This window comes from Eulemur rufifrons, chromosome 7 (assembly GCF_041146395.1).
Source record: "Eulemur rufifrons isolate Redbay chromosome 7, OSU_ERuf_1, whole genome shotgun sequence".
Lineage (NCBI taxonomy): Eukaryota > Metazoa > Chordata > Mammalia > Primates > Lemuridae > Eulemur > Eulemur rufifrons.
In genome coordinates, this window is record NC_090989.1 from 30,851,771 (window position 1) to 30,864,269 (window position 12,499).

Sequence of the window (12,499 nt, forward strand, 5' to 3'; positions counted from 1 at the left end):
GAAACACAGACAAGAATATGTCACTGCTTGACCGTTATCTGATTATCCTGGGTGAATGCAAATTATTAAAGTATATTTCTGACTAATAATTTGAACATGATAAAGGTGCAGACTTCATGCACTTCTACAGGTTAGTGGTTAGTTAACCTAAAGGAAAAAATAGATGTTATGATTCTCCAGCCAGTAGAGATATTAATGTCATGTTTATATTGCCCTAAAGAAAGTTTACTTACTCAGCAATCATATTTAAGTTCCTTCCACAGCTGTTCTTTGTCTTCCCACTGTTTCCCTTATTAATGAGGTAAATAAAAGTTTGACACATACTACTGTTTGTATGAGACTTTTTTTTTTAGCAGTAAGCAGTGAAAACTATGTTATGATTGTTGCCTGGATGAAAGTAATTGTGAGACACTGCTGACTGTAAGATTCATTCCAGTTTCAGATATATTACAATAAAATTTATACTTAAGTTGTTGGGGTAATGGTTCCCAAACTATATTTAATAGAAATGGGATTGTCTTCAAAATGCAAATTTTTAGGCTCCTTTCTTCAAAACTGCAGAAATAGCTTTCACTTCCTCCCCCAACCAATACACAGTCCAAATGTGGTGAGCAGTTCAAGAGACACAGTGGTATCTTGTGAGGTCGTAAGAAAGTCCCAAGTCTCTAGAGCCCCAGCATGGCACAGAAGAGCACACAAAATTCCCATTTCCTATTTCCTATACCTGCCCTACATCAAAGGACTTAGCAGTATCAGGAGAGGGTCAATGGATAATAAACAGCATCAAGGTTGGGAAGAAGAGAGCACAGAGGAAGGGTCTGACACATGGAGACCATTGGAAACCTGGACAACAGCAATGCCAGAAATCAACTCCTACAACTTTTTACACATGGAGTCAGACTGGAATTTAGATGTCACCCTCTGGAGAGAGAAAGAAGGAGAAAATCCAGATGATGTCTAAAATGATTAAGAAAGCCAGACATGACCAAGTTCACTTGGAACTAAGATTATACTTTCTGTCACTAGACAGAGAACTCAAGTGACATGTTTGTACCCCTGAATTGTGAGATATGTGCTGAAAACACCATACCACCACCCATCATGTGACCCTTTAATTCAAAAGCAACGAAGCAAACTAAAACACCAAGAATTTATTCCATGATTAGGTATTTCACAGTGAATTTTACTCACCGGAAATAAAAACACCCTTATCCTTGTATCACACTTATTCTTTGACTTTCATGCAAGTATTAGGAACAAACTATGTATGAAAAGTGGGGATTGCATGTGTAATGAATTTCAGCCCATAAATATAACAATATCTTGTATTGTTTTTGGAGTTTACAAAGTCCATATCATATACAATAACTCACTAAATCATGACAATAGCTCCATGAGGTAGGTATTATTGAATTTACAGGTGAAGTACCTGAGACTTAGAGGTTAAGTAACATGTCCAAGGAAACATAGCCATGACAAAACTAGGACTCAAACCCAGGACCTCTGATACAAATAATTTGCATGTATATCACATACTATAAATAAAGAGTGAGAGTAACCTATTTATAATCAACTCACCACAGGAAAGAGAAAAATTAGGTCACTAAACACGTCCCTTCAGTTTTTTCTTAAAATAGCCTCTGGAAACTCACTTCTTGACCTGTGGACTTGTTCATCTCTAAGTAGATGCTGGTGATTACTTTATTTTTATAAAATTGAATTTCAAATTTTCAATTTTTTTTCTCAGATTTCAAAATTCTGATAAACACAAAACTTAGGTAGAAGAACAATACATACATCATAGGAAAAAAACCTTCCTTAGATTCTACTGCTCTTGGTACTTCTACGACATGATGTCCACTTGTCCATCCAAAGTTGAATCCTTGAATATGCTGACTTTAATCAATAATAATGTGCAACCTGGTATATGATAGGTATTGTTAAAATTTCATGGGACTTTATAACAAGAAAGTAGATTTTTACTGATAAGCATTTTGGATTTACATAATTTTCTTGTTGACAGAATATAGGTGGCTCAAACTGCAAATCAGATTTATCATAGTTGAATTCTGATTATTTTAGAAATAGATTAACTGAAATTCAGATATACACACATAAACAAAAATAGTATACTTTTAATATTAAAGAGTTACTCTCTGATCAAATGACTTCTAGATTTTAATTCATCTTACATCTTTAATTTCAGAGGAGTTAAATGAGAATTTTTCTTACAAGTAAAACCTGGTTATTCATAAAACTGAGAATTTTTACTAATCTGATAATTTAGTGGTGAAATGTTAAGACAGAACAACTTTGTGATTAAATGGAATAAATTTGATCAGCACACATGGAAAAAGAAATCAACACAAGAAAGAATGATGTATTTGAGAACATTTTTAATAAATAATGTGACAAAATTACTTTTCTGATTATTGGATTTTCAGTATGCAAAATTATGGCTAAAAATAAGAGGCTTCTTACATGAACATAATGAAAACATTAATCACATGGATTGTTCCCTTAGTACTGCACACCCTTTCTATGGAACTTTTTCGAATTAACTAAATGAACACATTTAGTTTTTGGTGAACACCAGCATTTTTTGTGGTTCAGTTTTGTTTGGCTTTGCTTTCCAGTGGGGCCAGGCCTGATACCTGTATATGAATAAATGTACATTTTTTTTAAATAGCACCAATTATTAAGTCAAAGAAATTTATATGATGACAAAAAAGGATCATAAAAATCTAGTCAGAGGGCATCATTTGGCAATTCAAAGCAAGTAATGCCTCCATTTGAGCTTATAAGGAAATTTTGTAAGTTTCAACATTGGCCACAACAAACTTAAACCTTTTTTTTTTTTTTAAGTCCAGGAAAAGCAAGAACCATCTGGTTCATGGCCCACAATAAAGTATGCACATTACTTCACCATCTGTCATCATTCAAATATTCCAAATACAAACATAGAGCATTAACAAAACAAAACAGGTTAAAAACGATTCTCAACATTTTTTTTCAATAAGACAAAAAAGGTTAATAGTTACAATGGTTTACAAATAAAGTTTAGTGATTGTGCTTTTAAAACCAAAAAAAAAAAAAAGATTAAAAACAGTGCATTACAAAAACAAAAATCAAATTTCCTTAAGTGGCACTTTCGAAAGTTGAACTGACACTACCAGAAGAAATTTAGGCCAGTTAAGATAGGGATGTCTTTACTCAATTGGTCATTAAAAACATCCATTTGTTTGTAATATGTATTTATAATTGTTTTTTGATTGAAAAATAGAACAAGGTTTTGCTAGGCTTACTTATGACAATGACTAGACAACCAGAGATCCAACTGGCTTAGCCCTACTTATCCAAAAGTATATTTCCAATAAGAAATGATGGAAATGATTGAAATGAAGATAAAATAAAGTACCACCAGGGATTGCAAAGAGCATATATTTACAATGTTTCTACCCCATTCAAATTGTTTGTAGTTTTGCATTTGCTATATTTTTAGTTTGTCCCAGCAACGGGTAGTATGAAACACTGATTTTAAAATCATGTTAAAATGAAGTATGTTTTAATTTGCATTAGCAGTTTGTTATAGAAAGATTATACTTTCAGAGCCCTTGGCGTGAGGTTGAATAATCAACTTTGCATCTCTGATCAATATTTTGCTATAAATTAGCTTGGCATATAAGCAGTGCAATGCCATATCTCAGGGTCAAAATGCAAAAGAACTGTTTTGTTCTCTCCTGCTGGCTGAGGACTGAAGCAAGAAGTCAATACGCTTTTTTTTTTGCTGGAAGTAAGGTGTAATGGTTTGTTCCCACAGCGAGGGGAATAAGGAGGTTCTTCGTAGGGTTAGAAATCAAACAACAACAATAAAAACCCAATAAAATTTTTAAAATGATATCCCAATAAGAGGAATAAAAACGACAATTTGTACAGTCTGATTGCACTGAACATTTTATCTGGCGTCATGTGTCATCAGACATGAGGCATCTTGAATGATGATTTTCACATTAGATCTCACAAGCCTCTCTGGTTGTCTTCAGCTTTCAGTTTCCTGTAAAAGATGTATTATTTATTGTCAAATTTGAAAATAAATCTTAAAAGTATTGTCTTTAAATGCATTTATTATTATAATGTAATGTGTTTTTCCTTTATTCACTGGCATGTTTGGAAAGTTGGTATACATTGGAAAATGCTTGTGGCAACTAATTAATTTGTCAACTTTAGTTGGTCTTGTTAGCAAATTCATCAGTTCTCCAACAAGTCCAAATTCTGTTCTGCACTGAGCCTCAGTGTTATGGGGTGGGACACAAGGCTCTGAGAGAGGAGGAGTGCTGAGTTCTGTACTTCCCTCAGCCTCAACTCAATCTTGTAGCTCTGTTCTTATTGAATTTAAATATTGGAGTTAACAGTAATGACTGTTCTCCATAAATATTCTTCTACTTTAAAAACTAAAAACACTTGAAAGATGACTGCTCTAATGTTTGCAGGAAGAAAGTGTTTCTTATTTCACACCTCAAAATCAAAATACTTTATAGAACATTAATTCAGATATAATTACTTATAATTTTTTAACCTCTATTTAAGAAGTTATAATTTAATACTCATTTATCATCTCCATAAGGTTAAATATATTTATAAAAAATTATCCTCAACTTATTTTTTATTAAATGGAGAAAACACAATCTTTTAATAAAGGGGGGGCAGATTTTATAATGTGATATGACTTAACTGCCAACTACATCTTTTCCTGTTATCTATAGATTCTAACAAGGAAGTAAATCTTTGACTCAGGAAGTGGTCGCCATCTGGGAAGGTCAATGTCATACACCAAATTCACATTTTCAGACTAGGTTCACATTTTCAGAAGAGTGAAGGTGAAAGATAGTCAAATCAAATTGTCCTGATGATCACTAGGGTGACAAATAACATAGGCTGAACATCCTCACTTATATCATTTCACTCTGTCACCTTACTGGGTTTTCATAGCCTACGGCAACACTATGAATTATAATTTACATCAACCGTTCTTATTTCCTAACAATGTGTTTTCCATATATATTTCTTATCTGAAAATCGGCAAATGCATGTGAGCCCTAGATCTACAAAGAAATTCCAATTAAAATTTAAAACATTGGAACACCTTCCAAGAAAATTCTTAAATTCTTAAAACTTCAGTTTCTGGCATCATAGGCATCAGGGTACTGAAAAGTTTGTGATAAAATAGTAACATTTCCATGTACTTTTATGGATGTTCCTAACTTTGAGGCTGATTTAGCAACCAGAGTCTAATGCTGGTTACCTTGGGGAAAAATTATAAATACCTCTAATTCTTCATTATTATCTTCTCCTCTTTCATATCCTCCAAGTACTTGCATTTCTGCAATATTTCTTCGACCTACATTTGCTTGTTCTCTTTGTCTGCTTCCTGATCCTCTTGATGACATTGAGCTTGAGGAACTGGGATCTCTGGGATTATTTGATGTTGGAAAAGTAGGTCTACAGTAAGGTAGAATATCCTCTGTGTAATGAAATATAATGAAAACATGTGAACACTATCATACACTTTCAATGTAGAAAAGCATCACACGAGTCTAACTGTAATTCTGAATAAGGAAGCATCAGTGATTCTGAGGTATAAATAAAGATACTTTATGAGTATAATGAACAATGCAGCACTGTCTTTTGAAAATGAAAATTACAAGCCTTGTTGTTTTCCTAGGAGCAGTCAGGGATTTGGATTCATTCCACTCATATGCTTTTGTCCATCTCAAACCCACTTGAGACCACTATCACTTAAGAGGTAAAGCAAACCTGGTGTCAGACTTGGCTTCCAATTATGTCATTCACAATAGAATCTCAGATTATTTTAGACTTTAGTTTCCACTTTTCAAAAAAAGTGATAATAGTATCTATACCTAGAGGAGCTCCTAGTTGTGATATGAAAACAGATGAGATAGCAAAATCACTATGTAACCTATACAGTGTTATTGTAAGGAATTAGCAGAAACCAAGCCCAGATTCCTAGAACTACCAAAACAGAGCCAACTCTGGGTTTATTCCGCAGACATAAAAAAAAAGAAAAAAAAAATCACCCTCCATTTCTACATCTTACTTATATTGTGGAACTTTGAATCTCAGAAGCCTACCATTATTGCTAATTTCAAAAAACAAGCCATTCCAGTCAATTGCTGTCTCCTGAATTTCTACCTCTAAATTGCTTTAAATTTGGTGCTACTGATGAATCATCAAACTGCTCACTTCTTTCCAAAGTCTGTCCACTCTGCTCTTTGGATACCAAACACATGAAAAACTAACTCTTTTACATGCTTTTTTCCACCTCCCCCAAATGCTTCTTCTACTATCCACATTGCCTGAATGAAACCTGATTTCCCCTGAAATTTCCACTGATATTTTCTCCAGTGGAAGGGTGGGGAGGAAGGCTTGGCTCTAGTCCACCGTCCGCCCTCACAGTTCTAAATCATTGCTCCTCCACCCTTGCACAAACATTCTCCTCCATGAGGCCTAGGTCATCTTTATGAAGCCAGTAGAGTCCTCCTTGGTGGCACCTTGTTTTTTTCATCAAACTCATCCCAACTTACACCCCCAACCCACAGGAGCCTCACAGTCCAGGAGCATAACTGCTCTCTTCACAGCACTAGATCTTCTGTGACCATCACCTTCTGTCCCTGTTTCATCAACTTTTTTCTCTCTACTGACTTTTGTTTTGTCAAATGACAATATGAAAAAATCTCTCTCTTGCTAAAAACTCTCCCCTTAAGCCTGTGCTCTAACCAATCAATACCTTCGCTCTCTCCTCACTATTCAGTAATGCCTCTTGAAAAGCAATTTGGATTCAATATTGGTAGTCACAACTCCCATTTACTCTGTATCCCACTGAAATCTATTTATGCTCACATTACTACTATGAAACTAAGAAAATTGGTAATACTAACTGTGTTTCCATCCTCATGCCTCTGGACTGCTCACTGCCTTTAATCAATTTAAACATTTTTATTTTCTTAGCTTCCAGTTCTCCTTCCTCCCTGGCAATTTCTGTGAACTCTTTTTTATGATGCAAGTGCCTTTTGCATGTTGATGATCTACAGGTTTCTATTTTCAGCCCAACATATATATATATATATATATATATTTTTTTTTTTTTTTTTCTACTCACTGTATGTGATTTCATCCACTCTCACAAATTATAACCTTTTCTAGAATATAACTGTCATGAGGGCAGGTACTTTTGTCTGCTTTGTGGGCTGATATACTCCTACCTTAATATATAATAGGTCATTAATAAATAGTTTTGAGGGAATGGATGAGTGGCTTTAACTATTTGCATCATACTGAATCATTAGTTTATATTTTCCACTACTGAAATATACCCTGAATCATAGCTGCAACAGACAGCCCCATTGAACAACTCTTGGAGCATTCCTGAAACTCGACAGTCAAACATTGACCTCATCGACTCCCTTCCCTGAGATTTCTTCCCTCTCTGTTTTCTGTAATACAGCTAATGATATCACTGTTCATTAAGACACTCAAGAGAGGAGAACTGAAATTATTTCACATTCTTCCTTTCCTTTCAAAAACCTTTGCATAACCTTAAGTGTACCCTTCCACATACTCAAACATATAACAAGTAAGACTGATTTTGACTTTAAAAATTTTCTTGAATTTTCCCAGTCACCCATCCCTGCTCCCATAGCCTGGTTTCTATTCTCTTTCTCTCTTGTCTGGGGGTTGCACACATCTTTGAACAAGTCTCTGCCTCTTGAGCTATTCCCTTCACTCAGCCACCTTCCTTTTACATAATTACATGTTCTTTAAGCATCACCTTTGACTACCTTTATTAATGAAGTATTGAATTTCTTACAGTTCCTCAGTGAACCTTCAATCCTTTAATGCTGACTTCTACACCTGAACAATCCACTTTGCTCCCCCAAGCTAAACTGTACCTATCCTTAAACACTCAGTTTATGTGTCAGTTCTCCCAGGAAGGATCCAGAAATCTTTCCTTGTACCCATTTGAGGTGAATTTACCCTTCCCCTCTGGGCGAAGGGCACAATTATAACTTTGACTCAAACTGTACAAAAGCAAATTATGTAACCAAAACATGTGTACCCCAGTAATATTCTGAAATTAAAAAAAGAGAGAGAGAGATTTCCTAACATTGCATCTTCCACAAACCTGGGCAAATTGTCCCCCTTCTGGACTCTCAAGTAGCATGGCACCATGAGAGTTACACCAAATATGAAAATATTTGTGAATTAATGGATTATCTCTCTCTCTCTCTCTCTCTCTCGACTACAAACCCCTTGAGGTCAAGGTTAATGCTTACACATAAATCTCAGGAATTAGTACAATGCTTAATAACATAGTAGGTGCTTGATATATTTAAAAATAAATTGAACTATGAGGTAAATGTCAGCAGAAAGATCAGACATTTAAGTCTAGAAGACTACTCTCCTTAATTAAAAATAATCATTCACCATATATGTAAATCAGGGTGCCTCTTTCATTACAATTAATGTAAATTGAGTTATGAAGCTGAAAATTATAGCGATGCATAGAAATGATCATTTAATGGCATATACACAGAAGGTTATGATTCACATAAGAATTTGAAAGAGCAGGACATATAAAATAATAACTGGTCAGTGTATCTCAGTGCTTTCCACAGAATAGCGGAATAGCTTTCCTTGTTTCTAGACTAATGGTCTAATCTTAGTTCTTTAGTTAGAAATATTTTCATAACATAAAATACAACTTAATACATTTCTGAAGATTGCTTTTTAAAAATTTAATCTCTTCGTTTTAATTCTACATACAAGATCTTTCTAGGTTTGTAAAATTGTCTTCTGAAAAATCTCACCTACTTTAGATGAAGCCTACTTATAAGCAGGAAATTGGTCCACAGTTTCTGGCCAGATCTAAATCTCATAATTCACATCATCACATTCTATTTATGAATCACTACTTGGAGCATAGTCAACATGAGTCAAAAGTTCAGAGCCTGATCAACTTTGGCTTAACTGATAACAATAAGCTAACAAGTCTTTCAAACTTTGGATAGTGATGATGTCACCGGAGACTTTGTGGTCACAAAATAAATGCACGGCTTTATTTATTACTTATTAATTACTTATACTGTCCATTCCTGGATTAGAGGAAAGTGAAACTACCTTCATGTTGAAAGGCAGTTAGCTAATGACCAGATGTCCATACTAAATAAAGCAATACACTGATGTCAAACCTTTCTAAAATATCTCTTTTATAATAAAGTGCCTTATAGCTTTCTAGGTTGCATTCTCCTATCATTCTTCCCTGACTCCTCCATCAACTATCTTCCTTTCTTTGAATCTCCTCCTCTTAAATGGTTTCCTCCCCTTAGTCTATAATAACGTTCAAATATTTATCCTAAAACATTTATCCTAAAACATTTCCACTGATTTGGCTTTCCTGTCAAACTCTATCCCAACCTCTCCTCCTCATCCCAACCTTTTGAAAAGAGCTTATGTTCATCACCATCTGTCCAAAATTTCCATTCATTTTCCCATCCCCTACAGCCTTGCTTCTACTCTGACTACTTACTATACTAAAAACAGTTCATTGAAATACCACCCACAGACAACATACTGCAAAATCCTTTTTTCTCCTGGGTTTACATCCACCTTTCATTGTTGTGGCATTTTATATGTCTTCCTATCTAAAAATTTCCCACTCCATTCTTTCTAGGATACTATTTTCAAAGCTTGGATGTCTTGATTATTATATCTCTGGGCCAGACAATCTGTTTCCTTGATAGAATGTTGACTGCCTGCCTGTTCTCTAAGTATAAGCATCCCTGACTAGTGGTGTGCTAGAGCAGGCTCAAGGTTTCACAAGAACTCATCTCCTCCTACCTCCACATTCATTGACTTCACATTAGTACCTGGAAATTAGCCATTTGGGGAGTATTTACACAACAGAAGTAAGCATATGGCTACAAATTAGGGTTTTGTTTTGTTTTCCTCCCAGAGAACTTATTGTTAAAGATTTACCAGCATACCACTGCTGATAGTTAGCATTTGTAATTCACACCACCTCTGTGTTGTGGGTTCTAAAATCCACTCTGTACTCACATTCTTTCTCCTGATTTTTAAAACTAGTTCTCTAAATTCTTATTGATTTTCTTTATATCTGTGTTCTTGTCAGCATCTTAATCCATTCAAAATTAACATTATTTCCCCCTGAAATTTATCTTTTTCTCTGTTTTTTTTCTACATAGGTTAATATAATTGTGTTTCACTAATCATATATGATCACCTAATCAATATTTGAATTTTTTTTTTGTTTACTCGATTATTTCAATTTACCTTTCTACATTCAATTAGTCACCAAGTCCTGTTGGGCCTATTTCTGAAATACCTGTTTATGTTGTTCTCTCCTTTTCATTTGCACTATTTTAATTCAGTGCTTTCATATTTTATACCTAGATTGTTATTGCAGTGTTCTGATACCTTCATCAACCTGATTCCAGTCTCTTCCTCCACTATGCAGTACTACCACTTATTTTTCTAAAACATAAACCTGATTATGTCATTTCTCACTCAAAATTCTTTGCTGGCTTACCACTGCCTATATCATAAATCCCAATGCATTGGAATGAATGAATTGTTTCAAAATTATTTGGATACATTCCTGTCTCTTTCCTTAAAGAGCAAGCTTCTTAATCTGACCACTTTTCCTGTGGTGCTGTAAGGTCTAACTGTGTGCCTTGGCAAACATATGTTCATCTATGTTTATTTGCTGCTTGAGTAAATTAGTACCTTGGATGAGATGAGTCTTTGCTGGTGGAAGGTCTCGTTTTGCTGCTTTGTTTCCTCGTCCTTTCCCGTCATTTTGCTGTTCCTGTGCTTCTCTGGGATCACCTAGATTTGTTCGCATTTCAGCAACTTGTCTTCCATCCAATACTTCTCTCCCCTTGTAACTGCCTCCTTTTCTGTCTGATGATCTCTCTGTTCTTGCTTCTACAGAAGGGAGTTTTGGCACCATTACAGGTCGTACCTCCAGCTGTGCCTTGGATTGAACAGTGGGTGACTTTATAGCAGGCGGTGGCACTGGAGGAGGCGGAAGATCTACAAAGAAATATTTAAAAGACTGTAAAAGTCTGGTCTTACAAAATCATCAAATATTAGGATTACTACTGGAGTCACATTCAACTGTAAGATACTGTACCTTAAAGAACTAGAACAATAGAAGGCAACCAAGAAAGAAGAAAACCAGCAATTTGAAGTACTCTCTTATCTAGCACAGAACTATTGAATGGTAGAGTTGGGACTTAAGTGATTGTCCCACTGCTGGGACAGCTAATACTGGGCATATGTACTCTAACTTCCACTCTCCCAACCATGGAAGACCTTCCAATTGATTTCAGCGTAATATTGTTGGTCCCAGATGTATATCTTTCCTCTTTCAGGCAATCACTTCAAATTGATTGAGGTTAGCACTTGAGTTGAGACCTATTTGCCATCTCTAATCTAACCTAACCCCCTTCTCATTTTGTAGATAAGGAAACTCAAACACATAGACCTTAAGCTATTGTCCAGTCTCAAAGCTAGATATAATCAGAACCTGGGCTAATGCCTTTAGACTCATAATTTCTAGTTCAGTGTTCTTCATGCTACTCAATTCAATAAAATATTTATTAATATAATCTATCATTCATTGATAAGATCTCACCACTCTTTATGTATACCCACAGGTTTTAAATCAGATAATCACTGGTATAAATATAGGTTCATTTCTTATTTATATATAGATAGATATGTACGGTTGTAGTTATATATTAAGTAATATACATTATATGTAATATAACATATATAATAATTTTCTTTCTTGTATCATAGATATACTTCAGGATGAAAATAGTCAGAAAATTTGACATCTAGAAAATATATTTCCTTTAAGCTGTGTTATCTTTTAAAATGACTCCAAATATACTCCAAAGGAAAAAAAAATACATATCCTAATAATATTTGGTAAGTTTGTAAGAGAATATGAATAGATGCTAGGTTTAGGTTGTTATGACTATAGTATGGAAGATGTATTAAAAGGAAAAGCATCACTCCAGGAAGTCAAGAAGTTGTTATAATGGCTTACATAATTAATGATAGGACCTTCAATGGTATTGATGCCTGTCAGATGGGTAGTAGGAGATCTGTTTTAGAGAGATTAAGGAAGAAAAAGTCAATATTATTTCATGATCAATGGAATATAGTACAGAGGTGGGAGGAAAGAATCTAAGATGACTTTTAGGATTTTGGTCATTGTTTACTAGGTGAAGGAGAGAAACACCATTGAAGGTATGAAGTGCAGGAATGAGGAAGAGGTATTGGTAAAGGAAGGATATGAATTCAGTTTCAGAAAAGTGTCACTAGTGAATGATTTTCCCCCTTTGTTTACAACATTCATAGGGTTTTCAAAAACAGTGCATAAAAATAAGTA

At 34.7% G+C, this 12,499-nt stretch overlaps 1 protein-coding gene across 3 annotated transcripts in view; it reads right to left on the reverse strand.

Annotated features, from left to right (window-relative positions):
• Window positions 1–2,379: 2,379 nt before the first annotated feature.
• The window catches only part of ROBO1 (roundabout guidance receptor 1), a 1,084,421-nt gene continuing 1,074,301 nt past the window's right edge, over window positions 2,380–12,499 (reverse strand). For all 3 annotated transcript variants that reach the window (XM_069475042.1, XM_069475044.1, XM_069475043.1), the window contains 3 exons: window positions 10,822–11,130; window positions 5,325–5,521; window positions 2,380–4,054 (listed from right to left, as the gene is read on the reverse strand). In XM_069475042.1, coding sequence (XP_069331143.1) covers window positions 4,040–4,054; window positions 5,325–5,521; window positions 10,822–11,130 — 521 coding nt within the window. In that variant the 3' untranslated portion in view covers window positions 2,380–4,039. The remainder of the gene's footprint in view (window positions 4,055–5,324; window positions 5,522–10,821; window positions 11,131–12,499) is intronic.